At 34.8% G+C, this 25,507-nt stretch overlaps 1 protein-coding gene across 3 annotated transcripts in view; it reads right to left on the bottom strand.

Moving 5' to 3' along the window:
• Nucleotides 1-62: 62 nt before the first annotated feature.
• Nucleotides 63-25,507, bottom strand: part of LOC112554083 (solute carrier family 12 member 2-like) — a 38,616-nt gene continuing 13,171 nt past the window's right edge. For all 3 annotated transcript variants that reach the window (XM_025221679.1, XM_025221678.1, XM_025221677.1), the window contains 19 exons: nucleotides 25,244-25,354; nucleotides 24,593-24,704; nucleotides 24,305-24,432; nucleotides 23,002-23,325; nucleotides 22,714-22,821; nucleotides 22,316-22,439; nucleotides 21,614-21,715; nucleotides 19,544-19,699; nucleotides 17,666-17,765; nucleotides 17,340-17,451; nucleotides 16,894-17,028; nucleotides 15,493-15,599; nucleotides 14,651-14,757; nucleotides 13,504-13,734; nucleotides 12,651-12,765; nucleotides 10,653-10,739; nucleotides 10,152-10,269; nucleotides 8,525-8,592; nucleotides 63-7,972 (listed from right to left, as the gene is read on the bottom strand). In XM_025221679.1, coding sequence (XP_025077464.1) covers nucleotides 7,837-7,972; nucleotides 8,525-8,592; nucleotides 10,152-10,269; nucleotides 10,653-10,739; nucleotides 12,651-12,765; nucleotides 13,504-13,734; nucleotides 14,651-14,757; nucleotides 15,493-15,599; nucleotides 16,894-17,028; nucleotides 17,340-17,451; nucleotides 17,666-17,765; nucleotides 19,544-19,699; nucleotides 21,614-21,715; nucleotides 22,316-22,439; nucleotides 22,714-22,821; nucleotides 23,002-23,325; nucleotides 24,305-24,432; nucleotides 24,593-24,704; nucleotides 25,244-25,354 — 2,481 coding nt within the window. In that variant the 3' untranslated portion in view covers nucleotides 63-7,836. The remainder of the gene's footprint in view (nucleotides 7,973-8,524; nucleotides 8,593-10,151; nucleotides 10,270-10,652; nucleotides 10,740-12,650; nucleotides 12,766-13,503; nucleotides 13,735-14,650; nucleotides 14,758-15,492; nucleotides 15,600-16,893; nucleotides 17,029-17,339; nucleotides 17,452-17,665; nucleotides 17,766-19,543; nucleotides 19,700-21,613; nucleotides 21,716-22,315; nucleotides 22,440-22,713; nucleotides 22,822-23,001; nucleotides 23,326-24,304; nucleotides 24,433-24,592; nucleotides 24,705-25,243; nucleotides 25,355-25,507) is intronic.

The raw sequence follows: 25,507 nt of genomic DNA on the forward strand, positions 1-25,507 counted from the left end.
TACTGTGTTCACCATCCACCAAATACGCGCGCGAACACTCACACATATCACAAAAAAGTCAATTTAAGTTTCACAAATATATGTCAACGTACCGATATGTAACGATACATTTTAACAGTACGCGTCTAGTTTGGTCAGGCCAAAAATTGATAGGCACCTGTTTAAATTCTTAACAATCATACTTCTTTTTGCCCTTTCTAATAAGGTAAGCCAAGAGGCCAAGAACAACTTTATAGCCAAAACTAGCCTTTCACACATTGCAGCTTGCAACTTTCACGCTAAATCTCTAACAAATCATCTAACATCTATGACATAAAAAAGATTAATTTAATCTAAATACATATTACACATTGCTATGAGAATGAAAAACAAATGCTTGCTTTATTGTATTTCTGACACAACAGAAAAGCACAAGTGCAAAAGAAACTGAAACAACAAAATTCAATATGAACCTTAAACATATTACAATGAGTGCTGTTTGAAGTACTTGGCATAGTTAACAAAACTACAAAGCCTTACCTGAACTCCAAGAAAGCAACATCCTACAGGAGATATGCCAACAGTACATATCGACAAGGATACTGCAGGTGAAATAATCCATCATACCCCATGCTTTCTTCCATATTAACACATGGAATCAACATTTCTTTATTTAAAGAAACACCAAATGCTAAGGTCTGTTGCTGAACTAACTAAAAAAAAAAAAAAAGTAAATTTAATAGCAGAACCTACATTACTGGCCACTGCACTTTATCGCTCAGTTTAAAAGCATTTCTCTTAAGTAAGTGTTGTCCTTTTGATGCCAATTGAGGTAAGATAGACATGAAATCACAGATTTACTGGGTATCTTATTTTGTTGCTGCTGCTTTTTGAGGTGACTAAGTTAGTGATAGGCAAAGTGCAGTAAAGACAAGAATAATCCAAACCTAACCTATAAGTTTCATCTGCTCTGCCCTTTCAATCCAATGACAAACCATGGCAACTAGGTTAATTTCTGCCAGTTAGCACAACACTGAAAATCCCGGTCTATAGTGCAACTACATGAACTTCAAAAATATCAACAATTGCATATTTACATTCACCTGAGTGAAACAAAATTACCAATTAAAAAAAAGAAATAAACATCCAATACATATTACATTAACACAAGCTCAAGATTTAACAAGCTAACTGTCATGTTCAAGGTAAATGCATGTTTCAAAGAGAAAAAATAAGACTAAATATTTACAATATGACAGTGATATGAAACTTTTCACATTGCATTACATCACCAGTCTCCAAAATAATGAAACAATTTGTATGTACACTATGTATTATAACATGCTATGCACTTGTGTCACATAGTCTTTGTGTCAAACTGAAGGCTTATTCACATCACATCCTTTACATCCCACATTTGCATATTCAGGCACTCTTTGTAATAGGTTCACAAAGGGGAATCTATAAAAGTAATGGAAATGTGGGAATCAAATGTAAAATTAAGATAAAGAATCCATCCCACACAGGTCATTCCTTTATTAATATACAGCTCTTTGCTCTGGAATGCTTTTTCTGCCTTTACAACAAACTTCTTTGATCAAATTAATGATATAGGACGTGGAGAATGAAACAGACAATTTTATTTTAAATTTAGCACTGGACACAAGTTTATTCAATTATAGGCATTTACTCTGCATATTTATTTGGTGAAAATTGCTCTCTCTATATATATGTGTGTATCTAAACTACATAGTTTATTACAAATCAAAAGCCACAGCTGATTTGCAAAGACACAAAACTGTTGGTCACATTTGACTCATCTTTCACAAATAGCAGAATAATGCATTTTAGATCTTCAGATTTTGTATAATCATGACAATGAACAATGATGCACAAAAACTTACATAATCTACCCACTCAACAGGTCAAGACATGCTAAATGCAACTATAGAACTATGTGCAACAGTTACAGTTCATTGGTAATATGCTTCATATAATTTTGGATTTGGCACATTCATACTTTGCAGACACACATTAAATTCAGATCTTCTTCCATGTGTCAACAAGAACCAAAACATACAAACAAAAAAAAAAAAAAAACACTGTATAGCAAGCAAAAACTGAACACTTTTCAATAAGTAATGCCATAGCTTCGTCTCATGGGAAAAAACACAAGCTGGTAGTAACTGTCATTTCCACATTTACAAACCGAATTAAATAACCGAGAAACAAATAGCTCCAGGCCATTAAAATGATCCCCAAAGCACTTTAATCTCTTTTTTGGCTATCTTAATTTTTTTTTTAAAAAGGAGAGAAAAGCTACAATGTTTGATCATCTGTGAGCTAACAAAAATGCAGTCTTCAATCTTCCCAGTTGCTCAGGCTATTAAAAATGTTTATTAGTTTTAAAGTGAAATTATGTTTGTTGCTAATCTGAAACCAGAATACTGATTTAACTGAAGATGGACTTAATTTTGCTTTCTTCAAATGTGCTGTTTGACTAAAGCTGCTATTTAACCAGATCACTCAAAATTCTAACCCAGCACTAACTTACTTCAAAAAGTCAAAACATGAAATGGATGAAAATGTGAGAGGTATTGTTAATCTTTCATGCACTTCCACACTTCAAAAATCTGGACATTGCAAGATGGACATTCTTGTGGCCTAAACCAATACAATTCTGCATTAATCTTTTATCATACACTCAATTAAGAAAAATTGCTTCAAAAGATTCCATTACAACTGGAACAGAATTATCAATAAGCTAATTTTCTTCCAAAACAGTTACATAAAAAAAAACTGCTTACATGCAATATAATAAAGAAATAAAAACTAAAACAATGTGCAAGAATATTTTTGAATACCCTTAAAAGATGCAGAACAATTTTGTGAACATAAGCAAATGAAAGCAATACTTATTGTCTGGCATGAACTGTTGCAAATGGAGCCTTTAGTGGTCTGATAAAATCCAAATATACTATTAGCACCCTTAGCGATTTTAGCAGAACAAGTGAATGGTGACCTGACTGTTAACCTAAACAGATACCAAGATCTTAGCAGATTACAGATCGTACAATGCAAAAAGATTTTAAAATCTGCTGATGTTTATCACACATGCCTGCTTGTACCACGGCACAATTTTCACCATAAATGCTTGCTTCCATAGCAACTGACAGTAAACTCTGCTTACTGGAAAAAGGTTTACTTTTCTTCTTAGTAGGTCTATATCAATATCAATCAACTATTTGCATTTACCAACATTAAATGAAAGTCAAGCCACTAAAATGCATGTACAATCTCTGTACTAAAATGCACAATTTTGAATATAAAATTTACAACTTAAACTACTGTTTCAGGTTTGATGACCTCACTATTGTCACAAACTTAAGTTTTGTTTTTCCAAAAACTTGGTGGGATCCAGACATGTTCCTCTTTATCTACTGACCTAACCTAACTAAAAATTGCCGCTCTTATGTTTTACGGAATCACAATTAACTTTTTCACAGTGTTCCATGGTTTCATGTCCATTCCTGCTGAATGCAGCTATCGCAAGAAAATGAACAGAATAACAGAAAAAAACCAAAGCACCCTTCTGGCATTAATTTTCAATGAATTGTTTCCATTAACATTTATTTTAAATGCTCTGTCACGTTTCTTTTATTTAAAAAAATTAGTCTCTTTGCCACCATGACTGATGTTGCAGATGACTATTCAGTTGATGGTTTTAGCACCAGTTTCAACATTAACTATAATGATAACATGAAGTACTATTTAAAATACTTTCTTAATATTGATTTTTAAATATTCCATTTGTTTACAGTGTGAAAATAATTTTTATAAAATTTCATGACTCAAAATGAACATAAATCATTATGTGAGAAAGTCTAGACTCAAATAAAGTTTGTTTAAATGTCGCTGTACTGAAAAAGTTTTTTTTAAACACTTCAGGTGTTGAAGTGTTTTTTTAAATCTCATGCCGTCACAATGGTTACTGCCCATGGATAACACCAAAGGCACAAAACTTAATGCATTGGAATTGTTCTCCCATTTTTATAACATTTTTCAATTATCCTTAATCAACAACCTTGGACTAAAGTTTTAAAAAAAACCCCAACAAATATTCAGTGTACAGGTTTCTCAGTACCTCTTTGTGCGCAATCCACTCTTCTGCATAACAATTACACCAGCATCATACACAAATCAGGTCAGAAATATCAAGCCTTTATAATGCCCAAACATCCTAGTCATCAAACAGCAAGACACTTTGTTAAAGAAATGTACAATGCATAATACAGAATCCACCTTTAGCTGGATCTAAGGAGACAGATAAACTTGCATGCAGTAAGTTCTTTCAAACACTTCTGTAAAACTGCCTAACTATGCTTCAAAAGTTAGATGACAAGATTGCCCTGAAAGCTAAATTCCCTACAGCTGTTGTGGATCACAAAGGATGGTGAAATTCAAGATTTATAAAGGTAGCAGAGAGAAACACAAAAATGTAAGTGTCTCTATCTGGATGTCCTAAAAACCATGAAGAGTAATACCCAGCACATACATAAAAAAAAAAAACGTAAACCAAGGAAGAATGATAGTTCTGATGGCTTCAGTCACAAAATATCTCCACCCAGCTCTTAAATGATTATAGGCAGCAACAAAGATCTCCTGCTTAATTTGCTGTATGAGACACAACAGAAGTAATTTCTTTCTACTTGTCAGCTTCATGTTGTACATTTCAGGAAAAATGAGTTTCCCTGATGGTACTATCATACAAAATGAAAGGACAGCAAAGGTTAGTGAAAGTCTAAATAGATGTTATAAAGGCTACTCATAGGGTTCAGAGTGTACTCAGTGTTTCTGCAAATGGAACAAGAGAAACTGGTTAGAAAGGTGCCTAAAGGCATCAGAGCCCTGGAATGAAATGCAATAAATGATTTTTGTAGCACCTAGTATATTTGCAATGTCTGGATTCTGGACCACAGCTGCATGGTAGAAAACTCTATGCAGCTCTACCTAAATATTTAAAAGGAGTAATGTGCTCATGAGGTAGGGTTGTGGGTTGAATTAGTCAGTAGACTTTAGTGGTATGTTAGGATTGTAACCACAGCCTCTATACAAAAGAATGAAAGTCTTTTTTGAGAGAACTATATAAAGTATTAAACACTCTGGCTAAAACAGATATTTCACTCACAAAGCAAAATTCTCATGACAACAATAAAGGATGCTCAGCTGAAAAAGACAATCACAGGTTTCAACACTGCTTTATCATGAAACAACAGTTTTCAGAAAAGAAAAACAAAGTGACATTCAGTGAAAATGCTGTTGTATCATCACAATGTATAACTTACATACTTGGTAGTAAGAGAATTTGGGTTTATCTTTTGCTTGTATATCTTCTTGCCTCAGAACAGTTTTTTAAACATGTAAATGCACATCTTAAAAGCAATGATGAGATGAGAATTTTTGAATGTCTTACACCACCTTACAAGTCTGGATAGGAACAACAATTTTTGACTATTTTTTCTCCTTTTGAAAATGTATAAACATTTGGATCCATCTCATTGCCTTTAAATGTACTGAGAGGCAAAACTGTAACAATGGCCATTTCCATGTTATCTTTGACAACCCTGCCTCACTCTCAATATGTGACACTTTTGTTCCAGCAATCTCAAAATCATAAAGATAAACAATGTCATTCATGGCATAAACAGAATCTGTATTTTTAATTACAATATTTGCATAGCTAGAAAAGAATGTGATACAGGACTTTAGTGAAAGGAGAAGGGGAGGGGTTCCAATGATAGCAAAAGTAGTTTTAAAGACATAATATCTGTCTTTTAGTGGAAAAGACAAAAGTTGATTTACCTGCATAAATGACTAGGACGAAACAATCCTTGAAGAGAAAGTAAGAACATAAACACCTCTGCCTATGAGACAAAGTACTGAATTTGCATTTGAGACTAGGCATCAACAGATTTTGGCTTTGTACGTAGCATTATCTGTAATTGACACAATATCTGCCCTGTAGGTTCGGGCTCCTACGTGGCTCTGGCAAACATGAAAGCACTAGGTAGAAAAGGCAAATTCTTTTGTTCTATTCATCAAATATGTAAGAGGAGTACATAGTCATAACCAAACTACAAACATTTAATCATGAAAATACATCACAACCCTATATTAATTTTGTATCCAGTATATGGTGTGGACATGTGTTTGAATAGTAACAATTACACAATGAAAATCAGGACTACACATTAAGGGAAAGTAGTCATCAGCATTTTCCAGGTACAGTGTATACTAGCCTGAAAAAAATTATTACAAAGAACTTACTGCTTTTTATTTTATGAGCCATGAGGAAATGAACATGCTTTTTTGAATAACATCATCATGTCGGTGAGTAAAGATTAGTAGAACATCTTAATTACTGTTGTTAAATACTGAATATTAACTAAGTTAAATATTGAGTTAATAACTCAAGAAAATCAGTAATAAGGATATTTTATATTGCAGGAGAGCCTGTTCCTATATGAACTAATACATTTCAAAATGGTTTTTAGTTGGATGCTTGGTTTGTTTTCACCCCCTTCATATAATCCAGGGCATTTTAACTTCTGATAGACATTTCTTGCTCACTTTGCTCTTGGGGCCACTAATACAAGAGGAAAAGCAAAACCAATGAATAGCATTAGTATTTTGGTTTTGGTCTGACACTTCCGAGTAAAAATGAAAAAGGTTCTCATTGCTATAGAGCATAAAACTAGAGGCAAGGCAAAATATTATAATGTTAATAGTTTTAACTTTCAGGAACTGATGATAATGAGAATTTTGTTTTGTTTTAGACCTGCATGATTAAGAATACTTTATGAAAGGAAAAAGAATTTGGGAGATCTTTTAATTTATCATAGAGGTTGAAATTGAGGTCAAAGGAGTGTGCTGGCATTCAAGATATGATCTTGAAAAATAACTGTCTACAGTTTTGTGCATTTGCGGACTTATCTGGATTCTGACACTATGTGATTACTGTTTGGAAAGGTTGTGATATTAAATGCTGACACTATGTGATCACTGTTTGGAGAGGCTGTGATACTGGATGCAAGCCAAGGCTGATAAATGCCTCAGCAAAACCATTACATTCACAGCAACATGGAAACAATGAATGAAACAACAGAAGGAAGATGTTGTATGCTTAATATATGTTCACAATGGAATGTTATGCCCTATAAATAATGAACATTTCACCTTAAGTAGAGTCATAAAACTGTACAGAAATATTTTTTTTGTTCCTATAAAAAGCTAAATAAATACAAACATTATGGTCCTTTCTGATGAATGATATGGTGATAAAATCCCTGCTTTAGCTAGTTTTCCCAGCACCCATCTCAATGGCAATGACCCATTTAAAACTGCAACTTTTCAAGAACTTTAAATGCAGCACCTGAATAAAACTAATGAGTAACCTATTTTCAGTTTTTTAAATTTTCTTTTTATTGGACTATTCAAGGTGTAGTTGTGAAGCCTAAAAAGTTCAATACTGTTGTTCACTTCAGTAAAATGTATCAAAAACACCAAATGCAAAATGTAAGTCATAAATTATTCCCGTTACTTCTTTTAAAACATACTTTTGGCAGTGGAAAATTGGCTAAAGTGGGTGCTAAAATGTGGACCACAATAGCTAAGAAGTGAGATTTAGAGTAGCAAGTTTATTCTTGTAACACTTTTTTTGTCATACATTTAAGTGAACTGGTTGGTTACCAGGCCAATTCTGACACGATAGCTAAACAATTCAAATAACTTTTGGCAAACCTGAAACAAGAACAATTGAAGAGAAAAATATTCTGACCCAAATGAAATTTGTGGCATCTAAGAATAGAAGGTCAAGACACTGGTCTGGTTGCCACGAAGCAGTAAAATAGGAGGCAGATCTCTTGTGAGAAAGTCAATCCATGTCATATACAAACCCGCTGAGCAGGTTCCCTTGCGAGGCATTGGCAGTGTCCTAGAATAAGTGACAAATTTAATAATTTTCATGGAAATACATTTATTGAATTATTTTAGGGGGTATGACAGGAAAATGTGTTAAGCATAAAATAATTCTACCAAACCCCAACACCTTGCATGCTATCTTTTTTTTCTTTCTTATTTGCACTGTTTTTCTTTACCACTGTACTGTGCTTGAAGCACTGATGCTTGTTTTAGATCAACTTACTAGTATTAGATCAACTACTAATACCACCTTTGCAATATTTTTCAGACCCATAGTTTGGGTAATTTGGTATATAATTCCCTGCCAGTTCACTTATGGCATACCCAGACACAGAACTTTCAAAAAAATAAAATAAAATAAAATAAAAACAAAAACAAAAAATTAAACTCACAACTACTCTTTTTCTGTTGCATGCATGTGTGAGCACATGTATAAATTGTGCATGGTGAGTAGCTTCTAGCTATGACCTGGTGCAATGTAAGAATAGTTATTAAACTTTTATCTGCATTATTGCTTTTGATCTAAGTATTCTGAAATTCTTTTTTTTTTTAAAGACAAACTTACATGACAATTAGAGATGCTTCACTTGACTTTTCTATCAGCAGTTCCTTTAACCTGATATGCCTGGTTGTCTGAAAATAAAACAATGAGCTTGTTAAAAAAACAAATGCCCAACAATGGAAAAAAATCATAGCAAGTGGTTACGGTCCTATTTTTTAAAATCTATAAATCTTTACTAACATACACTTTGCAAAATTGTCTCAAATTTTGTTACAGATTTAATACAAAAAATTCTAATAAAAATACAAGTTTGATGATAATGTCAAATTCTGTCATTCATGACTAGGTTATAGGTGTTGTGTTTTATGCCCAAACAGCAACCTAAACATAATTTTTGCAAGTTATTCTAGCTCCATAAATAAGTGTTCAAACCTAGAAAGAAATACACTGTAACATGGCATAGCCCTATCAGTAGAATGCACAATGTTTTACACAAGCTGTTTTGCAGTAACCTTGAGAAAGATCAATAAAGAAAGAAACCTGTGCACTCAAAGTCACATCTCAAAATAATGATGCTTGCAATGGCATCCATAAGCTAAAAGTTGACCAGTCTAAAGATTCCTCCCTTATCACGCTTTGACTACAGAAACCATGCTATTTTGTTGTCTTCATCATCTGGTCTCAGGACATCCATAGGAACTGTTGAAGCCCTACATTTTAGCCGTCAGTCACTCTGGTCTAAAGTGAACCTCCAGTATGTGCCTCACATCAGAAAAATACAAATCCCCTGACTTTTTTGTCTGGAATGCCTTGCATCAAAAACTTTTTAGACCAACCTAAGACCTACAATCCTACATCTTTCATGAATACCTCCAGCAGCTAACTGTATCCCCTTTTCCCACCATCTCTCCCCCTCCCTTTTTGTTTTTATAGTTTACAGCTGTGCTACTTCATACAGGAGCTCACTGTGGGGGAAATGTACTATACAAGTTATTATTATTGTTGTTATGGTTATTTAATTCCCATAAAAAAAACTATTGCCTGTTGAAGGGACCCCCACACACACACACCAAAATAAAAAAAAAAAAAAACACAAAAAAAAAAACCAAACAAAATATTTCATTTTAAGAAATAAAAGTCCATGCGTCAGAATGTGACAATCACACTCTTTGGTAAACAACAGGATGATGATGAAATGATGTTACATCATCTGAAGATGGCTATAATGTTTATTCTACACCTAAAAACAATAACCAGTAAAGTGGCATGCGCTGCACGACACAATCAGGATTAATGCAGAATTGCATAACTGAGATATTTGGTTTTAGTAAGAAAAAACTGGCATTCATACCTTTTGTGAAACACTTTGGTCTCAATATACAGACAACACTGCATACATACAGCAAATCTTCAATTTCAAGTTTCTTAGGCAGATCAAGAACAATATCTATGATTATTACTCATAGTCTACATAAAAAGAAATTTTTTAAATCCTCCATTTAAGGAGCAGTCTCTGTTCTAGCATGTGCCTACACAAATATAGCTGTGAAGCGACTCCTAACGAGTCAAACACTGAACTACAAATAAGCTGGGGAAGTCCATATTTGATATTTTACCAATCTCATATGAGTTACATCCCTTTTCTTTTCACTGAACTGCCAAACAGTTGAACCCTAGAGTATGAAATTACCTTTTCATGTAAGATCTCCATCTCCTCTTCTGTTGTCTTCCAAGGAAACTCTTCTTGTGTTTCCCCTTTTTGCTCATCTAGCAACCATGGAGCCAGATAGGAGTTAAAGATGTGCACACTGTTGATATGAAAATAAAGAAACTTATAAAAAGAAAACACACCTTAAATAACCTTATGTTCTGTACTGTTTAGCCACAGGCTTCCAACCCAAGCGCACACATTAATATTCACAGCTTGACACAAAACAATGTTGCACCATCTGCAACAAATGTGCACATATTTAATACTTTGGCTTCTGGCTACAAAGATCTCTTTACTTTGGAATCCAGTGGATTGGAATGATAATTTTGGTCTGGAGTAGCATTAACTACTCCAAAAGCTGATATCTGTAGTTGAATGCCAGCTACTGATGATCAAAGATTAACCTAAATATGAATATCATGATGCCCAATTTTTTTTAAATCAAGCAAAGTCATAAATAATGCAGTTAAACATGCTTACCTTTCCTCTTTCGGTGGCTTGTTTACTTCTGGCAAAACCTGCATGTCTTTAACCTCAATACGGAATTTGGTTAGTAAGGTGGCAAGCCTGTAAAAGAAGTTTCAACATTTAACTTAATCAAATCTCACTCAACTCTTTGCAGTTCAGCAGTTCTTGCTCATCTGCCAAAGAAACTTGTATACACACTTGATCAAACCATAATAACACACCAAGAAGAGGATTGATAACTAAAAAAATATGAATAAATAAAATTATTTTATATGCGAGAAAAACACTTTTATTCTTTTCCTTCTGTCACTCCTGAAGAAGCAAAAGTTCTGACAAGCAAAGCAACTGTTTTGCACACTGGAATATGAATTGGGCAGTGTCACAGAACATTGTGAAAAAAAGAATATGGCTTCAAGGATTATTTTACTATTAATTTCTTTTCTTGAAGAGCAGGCATAATTCAGTTGACCTAGGTCAAGCCATGCTGTCAGATACCGGTTACTCACATTGACATGAATCTACTATACAATAACCAAAAAAAAAAAACTATAATGATAAATAGATTGGGGAATTTATATAGCACCATATCCCAATCCTAACAGGCTAATGGTGCTTTACTGAAGAAAAAGATAAATTCTAACAATACATTTAATTTTTGATACTTTACATTTGTGTATATAACTTTAATATACATTTTTTATGTTTTACCTGTGACCTAATTTCATGATAGTTTTCTATTCAAACACAGCTACCATCTTTCATTTGTATTTACTACAGGAAAACAAAAAATATATTTCTTTCGAATTACATCATTTAAATGTTTAAGAAATTCTTTAAAGTGGTAGGTCCATCTTTATTTTAGGTTTACAGATATCTGAACACAATGTACTTTCATGCCATCACTAGCGATCTAGGGTTGAAATGTCTTCATTTTCCTTTAGTAAATAATGAGTCATGGTGATGAAAACCAACTATGATACTGCATTTAACAAGTACCAATTCTGCTTTCTGGAGCTTCACCTTTTAACTGTTGGCCATAACCACTAAAAATGAAAGGATTAAAAGGATTGTGATTGAAAATTTCTAAAGTTTCCTGTCAAAGTCTGCCCAACCAATGGATTATTCTGTCACACCCTCTGGGATCTGGTACAGACATATATAGGCCAGAACATCCCATCTAAGAAACAGCTTTTATGCAAAACAGTGCTGAGCTCCACTATGACACGAGTTAACATTGACTGGTGAATGTCTCCCTGTACTGCCAACGTGTCTAGCACAACTGTGTGTAAGCACCCATACATGCATATGTGGTGGAACTAATATTTATGGGTAATATATAGTGTATATGAGATAGAGAATGTGCGTGTTGTGTGTGCTGGGATGTGAGTGCACAAGATAAATCTACCTTTTCATTTCCTTGTGCAATTCATTTTTTTAGGTTTACATATAGAAATGCATATAGTGGCATCTGTGAGTGTGTGCCTGTAACATTGGTATTCATCGAGTAAATTGCATCCCATCATTTAGACATTCCCTATGCATTGTCACTAAGGAAATAAATGAATTCTTTTTCTTCTTATGGCTTAATGCAGATAGTTGTGTAGAAAAATGATTCAGGTAACATAATTATTTTTTGCTGATTTTACGTTTTGCTTACAAAATATACTAGTCTGTTATTATTACGTTGAAAATGTTACACACACATACTATGAATCTAAGGTGCAACTACAGCAGGTCTTATATGTACAAAAGTGTTAAAATAAGTTAATAAACAGAATAACATCAACCAAAATTTTAAGCTACAAAATTTTTTCCACCTCTTTCTAAAAAATTTGTAATGGAAATGGTGGTGTATTACACCAGAGGCCTAACAATAAATGCAGAAATTAATAAGCTAAACAAAGACCATAAAAAGATGATTGTAGAGCATATGTGTATAAGCAAATGGATTTTGACAGTGTACACATTATTTAGGTATATATAACTGCTTCAATATTAAGGGCAACTCACTGTCTCTGTTCTCTATCCAGTTCTCCTTTCCTGGTGCCTGGGGTGAAAATGCGCATGCGGCAACCACGCCAGTGTGCTTTGTTTGTCAAGAGGTAAGGTATCAGTAGAGTAAGACCTGACAAAGGCATCAATAGCACTATTTATTGCACTTGTTACCTATTACTAAGTATATCAGCTCGTAAACATTAGTGACAAAAGTCACAAAGGCCTGCACTATACTTCTAGCAGAATCTCACACTGCCGAGTATGTGAACAGTAAATATTTTTTAAACTAACTTCTTTTCTTGTTAACTCTTTCCTAGCATTTTACACCAGCAGATGCAAACATCTTCCCAACTAGCTTATGCCTTGAACACTTTAATGCCTCAAGGAGCTGAAATTATCAGCTAATCAGATATTTTGTTACATTTGAAAGTAGGCAATAAGTCAGTTGGTCAAGCACCATGTTCAAGACAGTTGCCTGTTACTCAATTTGACATGGAATTGTATTCCAACAGCTAAATATGGCAAGAAAATAGTAATATCTGGTTTAATATACGATATATATGCACTAAAACAACTCTTCCTTGAGCAGTACCCTTAACAACAGTCTACACAATACTAGTCTATTCCCACCACCCTTTTTTATTGACTACTTTCCTACCCTTCATTCTCGGTGATAAGGTACTGACACAAACAGGAAGTATAAACTTTTCATAATATGTAGTCAACTGCTTAACATAAACGGTCCAAAAACTGCTGTGAACTGCAAAGTGATATCCTTTGTAAACAAGCTGCTTGGAAGAGACACGAGGACATATGACTGCTAAAGAAAGCATTTAAAGTAGCACTTACATGGTGCACAATGACTTACCTCCATCATCAAAAAGCCACCAGACATCAATTGTTCCTTTCTCTTTCCTGTTCCGGAATTTATTCATGGATTTTATAACCTCTGTGTTGATCTTCTGAGGACCATTGCTAGATTTCTCTACCTCAACCTTCATATGCTTTTTTTGCTTGTTAAGCTCAACAGACATCTTTGCTGACTCGGCACTAACAGGGCTACCATTATGTTCACTGGCATGTTCATCATCACTGGCCTCTGTTTACATAAATACAGCACAACATTAAAAGAGATGTGGCATTATCAACATATTCTCTTACGATTCAAAACACAAACAACAATGTTTACTCTCTGAAAAGAATAACAAGGTCTTTCAGCAAAATAATGAGATTCCTGAGAATATTTTATTATTCTAGAAGACATTTTTTTAGCCCCACACTTGATCTCTACATCTTAAAAATAAATAAAGAAAACCAAAACAAAAAAGATATAAACAAGAATTACTGCTGAGATTTGCATCTCAAATTTTACAGTTTGAAAAACTGGTTGCCTGGATCAGAAGGTTAAGGATTTTGTATCTAGCCCACTCCAACATACCCAAAAGAGTTCTTTTCCTTCCAGCACTTTCAAAATAAGTTTATTACACATAGGGTCATTAAAACAAAACTAATACATAACTAAGCAACTCTCTGAACTGAATCCATAGTTTATATGTCTGCTTCAAGTGCTCCACATGATGAATACTAATAAAGCTCAAGAAGAGAGCTACACTAAATATATGCCACAACTTCATGAATGACAGATGAAAAGCTAGTGATCCCCATCGTCAAATCAACAGATGAAAGTGAATCTTCAGGAAGGTAGGAGCAGATAAAACAGAGATGCAACAGAATGCAAATTAATAAATTTCTTTTTTAGACTTCTACTTTACTACAATCATTTTACATCTCACATCTACATTTTACATTTTTAAATGTACATTTTCATGCTGAACGCATGTAATGCTGGTAAACTTTCAGCCTGGTATTAGTGGTAAATGTCTTTGTACTCTTTTCCATAAAATTTAAAAAAGTTTAATCTGTAAAATTGCAGAAAAGTTTATGATTTTCAAATTCATCAAACTATTTTCACTTATGATATTTATTAAGACTCTGAAGGACATAAGACAACTCACCATCATCAGAGTTGCCATTCTGGACAGTACCATCTCCATCCAGACCCATGCCAAATCCTTCTTTAAGTCGAAGAATACCCACACCACAATTCATGTCAAAAGCATCACTGTTACAGAAGAAAACACATATATACAAAACAAAAAAGGAGAGTAAGATCTGAATTTTATCAAGATGGATTTTAACTGTATCTACTGTTGCTGTATGTGCGCAAATGTATAGAAAAAGAACTTATTTATCCAGCAGAGCAATTACAAAGTCTTCTGTTAACTGCGACGAAAGGACTTTTGTCTTTACTTTGTATTTTTTTTGTTAAGTGAAGTGAGCCAGGCTTTGGCCAGGGAGCTGTGCTATAAAAGCTTGCTGATTATTTTTCTTCTATTTTCCGCTGGATGTTTAGAGTTTGGATCTGTGTTAGTATAGGATGTCGACTAAACTCCCGACAAGAAATGTCTTTTTTGCTGCATGGATTTTCTCGTCTGCTTGGTCATACTTCGGTTCCAGAAATGACAACTGCCCATAGTAGTTAATATTATGGTATCTTTTTTGTAAAGTGCTTTGGGCCTGTCTTGATAATGTGAAAGGCGCTACAGAAATCATCTTTATTATTATTCACTGTACTCCACATGTATACGTATGTAATCTGTCTACTACTACAGTATGAGAACTATCTGTAATTGATCTTGTGAATAAATAAAGTTGTATTTTGGTTGTATGTATAGTGTGTGACATGTTCTGATTTGTGCTCAGTGACTGAAGCTCCAGAATAAGTTCCACAAAGTTGTCTACCAAGGTGTTACAAGAAAACTGTAATAACAAAGTGTAATCCACAAATACTACTTACTGAATGATATTGAAGTATTCAAGCACTCTTTCTGGCTCATCTTCAGTCCAATTGCTTTTAAAACCCATGACGAGTGTATTTGGACGCATCTTGCCAAGACCAACATTCTAGAAAAAAACACGAAGCCAAAATGATAAGCTACTAAGTTATAGCCACTGTTTAATAAGAAATACTGCAAATTAACAAAACAAGAAAAACAGAAAAACAAAAAACAGAAAAACAAAAAACAAAACATTTTAACGTGTTCTAAAACACTATCTTTGTAGCCTTGCCATCTTTACATCTTTATAATACACTTGGCAGGGGATTTTAGTAAATGATACAGCAAAGATGAAAATAATTTCCAAAAAAATATATGGAGAACAAAAATAGCATATAAGTCTGTTTCAAGAAATATGATAATTATTTTTCAAATAAACCACTCCTAAGTGATGTCTCTTCACCTGCCTGGCTGGAGGAGACTGCTATCTTTTTGTCTTGCCTGTGGATCTAAGTCTCCTCTTGATCTGGGCTTGTGTGTGTGTGTGTGGTGCAGTTACATTTCTTCTGGATTGTTCTTTCCTACACCAGATCCTTTCCATCAACATACAGATTCCTATCAACCTTCCACCAGCCCCATCGACTAGCTGGCTCCTGTATCTCACCATAATGGATTCTTTGAGCAACTTGTCAATGGGAATGTTACAGTCTATAAAGTGTGTTCTATCCTCTCTGTTTTGTGATCATGTAGATGCTAGTGATGTACAGATGATTTGATCTATGAACAAGACCTATTTCTGAGTATAAATTGATCTGCTTTTGTCATGGTTAAATAATGGTTTTGTAGATCTGAATTACAAGCTGTAAAACTGTCACTCATTAACGTTTTAATCTGTGAAAAGATGCTTCACTACTAAATTTGACATTTTCAACTATTATAATCAGTTGAATTTGATTTGGTGCTCTTGCATGAAAGCAGTAGAAATCTATCTTTCGTGATATCATTTTTTGCTGATTATAGCAGCGTTTCAACAAGCCACAGAGCACCACGCTAAAATGATATATGAAAGCATTTGGATTTGAGACTCATAAAGGACTATGAACAATTGAACATCTTGAAAGTGGGTGGATTAGCACATCTTCCCTTCAGACATCTTGCAAACTCATTATCAAGCCAATGAGCAGGTGGGGCGAAAAAAACAAACAAAAAAACCTCTACCTATTAGATCCATTCTATGATTGGAACTGTGGTGTGGATAGGAGCTTTTCTCTCATGTGGCATTCTACAGACAACATGTTTGCATGTTATGCTGCAGGCATCTGTGTATATGAGTGTTTTTGCAAAAATCCATGAGCTTGCACATAACGACATGATATGGTGTTATACAACTTTATTATTATTACTATTATTATAAAACCAACCTGTAGCAAGCTTTGAACGCCATGCTGGAATGTATCAGCACTAGTGGCAGAATAGAAGGCCTTAATATGGTGTTTTGTGAAGTAGTCATATGGTGCATTGGAGTTGAGCTGTCTCAAGTTATCACTTTGTTGGCCCTTTTAAAGACAAAAGAAAAAAAAAAAGGAAGAAAAGCTGCAATGTGTCAAAATTCATTAAGCCTGGTTCTAATACCAAGTGCAGCATCAACAATATGAAATAAAAAATATATATTAAAAAATTAAATCACTAAAATGCAAACAATAATACACACAATACAAATACTTAAATAATAAAGATTAATATTTCATAAAAATAACAAATATACATAATAATCCACAGACTTAATTTTTCTTTTTGAAATTCAACATTTTCCTCCTCTCCACAATAAAGTATGAATCTGATCTATGAGGTGCTCGCATGCACTTACAGTGATGACATTTCCACAGATCATAAGGCCAACTTTCTTGGTGATGTGGTTTACAAAGTCCACCAGAGCAGGACGATTATCAGGAGATCCAGACAGAACCAACACCTGTGGTCTGTGATAAATAAAACCCAATAAATCAGACTCAAAATAGACAAATATTTTATAAACTTCATTTTTAAAATAGCTTAAAAATAATAATTGCAAGTAACCTAAGTATTTCTGCAAAAACTGCTGCAAATTTGTAAGGACAGTTTCAAAGTATGACTGAAAAACAATCCCTTTTTTAAAAAGTATGTCAATTTATCAATATTTCATGGGCTCATTACCTGAAATTTTTTATATGATCCTCTGTGTGAAGAAGTTTTAATGTAAACTGAAGTGCATTGCGGTACACATGAGCTTGTGTTGAAGATCCCCAGTTGACATCTGGAATACAAAATGATAATATTTGCTTACCCATCTGGTTTTCTGCTTCAACTTTATTTCACAAGACTAAAAAGGACAACAGCGACCTTAATCAACTACCAGATGTTTGCAAAGGTAAAGATTCACTTAACCTAGACCAAAATACAATAAAACATCCATGTTAAGACTTGCTGAAATCTATGAAATTAGGTTGTAACTGAGAATGATCTTGGAACATGGAAAACGAGCTGTCTCCTTTCATTCCACAAACCATGATTTCAATCCGAAGTTTACCTACAAATTCAAATTCATTTAAATGCTGAAAACAAAGCTCTTAAAACCATTATTATTGTTTCTTTTTATTTTCGCGTTTAATCAGTCGTGCTTACTGATTTCACCATTGTTGTGTTTGGTTGACAATTCGTAAGGAAACTAATCGATCAATACACACGCACCCTGGCAGTAGACAAAGAGGCTCTCTTAAAATGTGCTAATATGTATTTATTTGCATATGTATAGTTACTGAAAAATGTTTTAATACAGCACAGTCAGTCACAAGAACTTATTTTTTTATAAATATGACTTCTGAAAAATGTCGTAATGAAGCACAATCAACTGATGTGCACTAATAAGCAAGAAGACAAAAACAAACAGAAACTGTTGGTCGTAAGACATGCCTGGAAATGAAGTTGTAATACAGTTGACATTTATATGGCAAAATACATTTGTGAAAATTGTTTGTGCTGTATTTAAGAGGGGGCTGCAATAGGGAAAGTTTTATTGAGGAAGGTTTACTGTTATAACAAGTTTTGTTTATTCCTTGATACTCAAGGAGCATAGGCCCGCAACACTGTAATAACACATATTACATATAGCACAAACTGACAACCTCCCAGCAAAGTCTAAACTGAATAAGGAGCAATGATTTACATCCTCAAAATGTTAAGCAAGAAGACCCTGAAAACAGGAGCTAAGCAATTGTGCCACTTCTCAAAAAAAAAAGGCTACCTTCAACTATGTCAATTACACTATCAGCTTCATCAGTCACACAAGTAATGTTAAAATTATTATAAACAGACAAAAACCACATACAGAAAATATTGTTGCAGAAAAACACTTTTGAGCAGCTCTTCACCCTCAAAATAGCCAAGAAGTGCTTACAACACCAACAGAATCTACCACATAATGTCAACCTGATCCAATTCATAAAACATCAATACAACAAGACTATCATTGAAGTCCTCTTCGTAACTTAATTGGCAACATAAGTGACTGGTGCAGAACGACAGTTCAACGAGGCTGATACTCTCCCCTACATTGTTCAAGATCTCAATTAAAGATTCATGGCAGATGCACATGAGGATTCAGTCAGTATTAGCACCAGGATAAGAACCAATTTATGATCTGCCAGTAATACAAATAAGTTAGTTGGCAAAGAACACAAGCTTGATAATCTTAAACATCATGAAAAAGTATCAACATCATAAAGAGATCAATGAATAAAAAACTCAGCTGATGTCCAACTTTGGCAGAGGCATCAGAATCAAGGGCAAGCTAGAGACTGTTCAGTGGTCAAGTGCCTAAGATGAATGCTTAAAACCTGAGGATCACCAAAACTGCACAAACAACACTACCATCGAAACTGAATAATGTCTGGAATGACAATCTCTCTCCACTCCAAAGGCTCATCTACTGCCTGGTCATCATCATCTTCATACATGCTTGTGAGACTTGAACCCTGACATGCATTGTAAATATAATCTATGGAAACGAGATGATATATAAATAATCAGACTTACTTGGCTTGCTGTAGTGAACATAAACAAAGAGGGCACTGATGACACTGAAAGTTATAAGTGCAGTCCACCAGTTGATAATGAACATGACAGCCAAGCAAACTAAGGCCCCAAGTAAGCTGAGCCACATGTTGTAGTATCCAAATGCTGGTCTCCACCCTTTCAAAGGGAATAAATAAGAGCTAATAATGAAAAGATTCAAAACTATTACAAATAGGAACATTTTTCTTCTTATTAGGAGATTAAAATTTCATCTTTAAAAAGCAATCATACTATATGTTTGCAGTAGAATATATATAATGGCTCTCTCCACTCTCACCATGCACATCAAAATGAGATGAAAGATAATACTGTTTTTCTATATATATGGTTACTAATCGGTCAAGGAAAGCAACATACAAATGATAAGCACATTGCCAGTGGCTGTAACTGCAGTCTCGCATTCATCCGGCTCAGTCATCCCGACTGGCACCTGTCGTTGGGGGAAGCACATGGATAGACGCGGCAGCTGACAGGGCTCCTACTCTTGCCTATAGTGGGCGATAGTCAGCAGGTCCTGTATAGGACGTTTGTAAACCAGTTTTTTCTTTGGCCACCATGGCATCGGCTACCCTTTTAGGTAGCCTTTAAGGATAGTCTTTCACAAGGTGTCGTGCTGGGTCACATGGGCAAAGAAGACCAGCTTACATCGCTTTACTGTTGAAAGTAGAGGTTCCTGCTGACCTACAAGTGTTGCAATTTTGTTTCATACAAAGTCATTGGTTGTATGTTCTTTGTATGAGATCTGAAGCAGCCTCTTCAGGCACTTGCTCTTAACGCCTAGATTCTTCTTTCCGTCTCGGTGAGCAGGGTCCACATGTCACATCCATAAAACAGGATCGATACTACAAGGGATTGTACAGCTTGTACTTGGTAGTGAACCTTATTTTATGGCAATGCCAGACCCTATCGAGTCTAGCCATTGCCACTGTTGTAATCATGATACAGATATCTTGCATGGAACTGCCATCCTGGGAGAGGGTGGCTCCCAAGTATTTCAAGCTGCTTACCTCTTCGAGCTGTACCCCGTTCATAAAGATCTCTGCTTTGCCGCTGCCACTGACCATAACTTTGCTCTTTTCTTTCCATATGCATTTGAACTGTCAGTCTGCTGGGAGGTCTTGCACTTCTTTGTTAATGCCTGTTAATGTCTGCGAAAGTTAATGTCATCTCACTAATTGAGATGACAGTATGATGGTCATCATGGAGAGCTTCGAGCATGATGTTCTCCAAGAAGATATTAAACAGCACTGGTGACATCCTTGATGTATGCCTACTATAGTTCGAAAGCAAGCTCCTATTTGGTTGTTCAGCAGTACTGTACTTGTTGAGCTATTGTACAGGGCTTCGACAACTTGAACGATGTCTTCGATGTTGAATTTTCGCATCATGTGCCATAGGCCCTCATGCCAGACTCTGTCAAATGCCTTTTTTTTAAAAGTCAATGAAGTTTTGGTAGAGGTCCTGCTGATGCTGAAGTTGCTTTTTTATGAGAATGCAACAGTTGAAGACCTGCTCATCTGTGCTTCTAAGTGGTCTGAAACCAACCTGTTCTTCTGCTAGCAGCTCTTCCGCGGTGGTTTTGATGTGATTCTGTATGACCAGCATGATTTTGCTTTTTTTTGGGGGGGAGGGGGGCCTGATAAGGCTTATGGTTCTGTAGTTCTCGCACTGTTTGCCGTGGCCTTTTTTGGGGAGGGGTATAATTAGTGTCCATTCTTTCATTCGGCTAATACACTTTAATAGAAAGTCTTTGCGTGCAGATGTTTGACTAAACCTATTCGAAAGTGCAATCCACATTACAAAATATCTTTGACAGTGACCAACTTTATTTATCCCAGAGACCAATTTGAACATGGGAAGGTGCTCTAGTCACAAAAGTAAATGTTAGAAATAAAAATAGAAATAAAGTTTGTTGCAAGGTGCAGCGTTAAAAGATGTCAACAGTGAAAAATATGAGAAAATGAAAAGAAAAAAGTTATGGGCAAGTGACAATCGTGTGTGTGTGTGTATAAAACAACCAACCAAACAAACCTGGTGAATTGGCCAGAGATGCATCAAAACAGGAGTAGTTGATCAGTGCATAGGACATCAAGAAGAAATTAGATATCACAGGAGCAATGGCATTTAAGTCCCCTGAACACAAATAGAATCTTAGTTAAGTATGTTAGGTTTCATATCTTTCACATGTAAATGAACGATCATTAGCTAAATGAATAATTTTAGTAATGGTGCAGTATTTGTATTATACAGTATATTAAAGATGAAAAAATATTTCATCTCATTAAGACAAGTTCTTTCATAATTTCATGGCGCTTATCACCAATATATTGAAGTTAAAATATACTGAAAACACTTCATAAAACTGAAATTTACTCACATTTCTTCAAATAATCAGTTATCACACACATGCACACACATCACTGGGCAGTTTGTGGCACAGTGGCTAAAGCGCCTGGCACCACAACAGTGAAAATAAGGTGTCAGGGTTTTTATCTTGGTTCTGACATACTTGGAATGTAAGGCTGATCATTGATGTTTTTTTCCTGGTTTCCTTCACCCTATGTGTGTGTGTGGTTCAGATCTGAATGAATTTGTAAAAAGTATCTGATGTCTACTGATATGTGTTCATGCAATGTGATGTATGTAAGCACTTAATGTCCACCTTAATTGGTTGGATATGGTACTCTATAAATAAACATTTTATTTAAATTACTTCCTGTAAAAGACACTAACCAATCAGGGTAAAACCCATTCCAATAGCAAAGGCAAGGAGGTAAGCTCTGCGAGGATTATCACTTGGACCATAACCCTTGGCAAATACATGAATGTATGGGAAGATGCGATCCTTACACACCGCCTGCAAAGAGTAAGAAACAAAAGATTCAAACAAAATAAATCTAGATCCAAACTGATCAACTCATATTTATAAACTCTGTTGTTAAGCAGAAAAAGCATGGAAAAATGTTGAAAAGGGAATTATTAAGAATTTTTCTCTCTCTCTTCAACAACTTTCTTTTGTAAGCTTCTGTTAAACCTGCTCAAAAGAGCGTGATCATGCAATGCGGCTGACGCTTACTAAAGCAAAGACACAGGAGGTAATATGCTGTCATAAAACATGAGTGAAAACCTGCCTGGAAGACTTTGGGAGCTGAGACAAGACTGGCCAAAGCTGAAGAAAGGGTAGCAGAAAATATGCCTGCAGTGATTAGAGGCCCAAATCCTGAGATCATCTCCATCACCTACAGAATACCCAAACAAAGTAGGACAATCAGATATGCAATCAGTTAGTCCTAAGCAAGGAGTTATAATCACCGTTATATTAATTTATAACTGAGTAAAACATGACATTAGATACCTAACAAAAGATTCTGCATTCTACAGCCCCTCTCCTAAAATAAAATTTAACTACAAGTATTTACCTGAAAGTCATGCAAAAGACCATAAGTACAGCCATCCTTTACAAGGGAACAATTTCCAACCGATTCAGCTGTTAAGACATTTGATGCTGCTGTTGTTGATGGATCCACTGCAAATGTGGATGTTGCTGCAGTAGAAGTATTTGTCACAGCATCAAACACAGAGGGCAGTCCTGATATATTGGAAGCAGCTGAAACCACCCCTGGTATAAGGCCATTTGCCTCTCGAAGTATAGTTGCTCCTGCAAGCCAGGCAACAGCCACATAGACAGATGAGGTAATGAGAATGGCCAGGAGAGTACCCTTTGGTATTGCATATTGAGCATCCTGCAGAACATGAAAAAAAAAAACACTATAATTTGTCGTCAACACATTGTCAGACACCCTCATTCTATGCCCCAAACACCAACTATTTTTAATTTTGTTGACAAAAAACTTCAACTACAGCAACAACAATCTCAAAATATTTATTATAATTTAGACTATAAGTGCTCATTTCCCGAATACAGTCATTCTATGTCATTTTACATTATATGCCTTTGAAATTCCTTATCACCCAGATGTGTCCCACAAGTTGCCTTCTTGAGGCACTTTTCTTGCATAACAGAATGTTCACAGATGGAGCATCAGCTCCATTGTATATTTAATTTTTCTTAAGTCAACACAACAGTCTTTACATTTATTTTTATTTTTCTCTGTACAAACATAGAATTTTGACAAGCAGATAACAAGTCCTTTAAAAAGTGAATTAGTAATTGTTTATTATGACAAAATTTTGTGGATTTGCATTTACTTTGGCTTTTAAAAAGCCAGTGGGACAGCTGAACACTTGCAAATCCTGTGAACTATGACCTGGTCTCAATCAAAAGCAGTGAATTCCAACTATATTCACACTGTCACTGTTTATAGATTACCATCTGTTTTAGGAATTTTCCAATTATTTTGAGCCCATTAAGGAATGTGTAGAAATTTCTGTATGTGGTAATTCCCATACCCTATAGTGTGTTCTTTTGTGTGTGTGATATATGTTTACTTTCTCCATGATTCACTTTTGTAAATGACCAACTTCACTGTTATATCTCAAACAATATCTGGACATAATATAACAAAATGTTTTGTCAAAGTTCTGAGCTCTGTGTTGCACTAATAAGATGTTTAATCCCAATGTCAATAAAATTTTAGAATGGGGAAATGGCTAAAGCAAAAGTCTGAATGGGAATAAAATAAAATGTAAAATCCTCTTCATCTAAAATGGGAAGAGGTCTGTTTCTCCTCATAAATGGTATTTATGAGGCAACACCCTCACCTTTAAGTCACCAGAGATATTAGCTCCAGCCAAGATGCCAGTAGCTGCTGGGAAGAATATGGCAAACACTGAAAAGAAGTCTTCTCCCTGTTGAAATTTGGGGAAAAAATTTTCAGCAAATGTCTCTCCTGAAAACAAATAACCAAATATTTTTAAAACAGAGACCCATATCATTTGTTGTTTCACTTTTTTATATCAATGGCAAACACCAGTGCAATAAAATTTCCAAACAGTAATTTTATGCATAGCTAGCTTGGAATCTACAAGATCATTGCCTTCAAAACTTACCTTTGTATCCCGTGAAACCTCTTGAAAAAGTTTTAGGGGTTGGTGGTATGAATGTGCCAATCAAAAAATTGACAAGAGCAATCAGAAGGATAACCAGCAATACCAGCTGAGTCTTCAGGCAAAAATAAAGAAAAGAAAATTTGCACACATTATAGCTACAGTAAAAGGATTTTCAAACTATATTATTTTCAAATAATCTTATCAACATCGATCTAATAATTAAAGCAGTTTCTTTAATTGTGAACAAGACTAAGTATAAGCGTACATGAATGGAATGCAGTCAATTTATGTTTTTTTATAGCTTGTTACTGTTTTATGTAAAGTGATGAACTAATGTTACCACTGGCAGAAAAACTATTTCCTCGACAAGGATTCATAAAAAATTTGTACTGATGTCAGCTATGAAGATCACAATAATATTCAGACATTAACTGTTGCTTACTTTCTACCTGCAAATGGTCAATAAAATCTGCAAATACTGATACGCTTATATAAAAGCAAAGGAATCAACAATGTCGACTTTAGGTCTGAAAACTTGCATTTCATGGATGGCAAACACTGTAGAAAATTCTTTCTTTCTTCCTACACCTCATTTAGCTTTAGTTCAAATGAAAGAAACTGATTAGTTAGAGTGATGAAAGTAACATCTACCCTTGCTTCCCATTCCATTCCAATGATGGCAATGGCTAGCAACAGGAACATAGTTGCTGAACCAATAATCCTGATATCATTGGTGTCATCCACCATTTGTGCTCCGTGAGTCTGGAATTAAATAATGTCATCTTAAACTATAATCTGTTCAGGCAAATAAAAATAATATCAAAGCACATCCACGTGCTGATGCAAGCTTAATGCACTTCACACAAAATACTACAAATGAACTAACACAAACACCATAAAAATCTAATGAACAGG

The sequence above is a fragment of the Pomacea canaliculata genome, linkage group LG13 (genome assembly GCF_003073045.1).
Source record: "Pomacea canaliculata isolate SZHN2017 linkage group LG13, ASM307304v1, whole genome shotgun sequence".
NCBI lineage: Eukaryota > Metazoa > Mollusca > Gastropoda > Architaenioglossa > Ampullariidae > Pomacea > Pomacea canaliculata.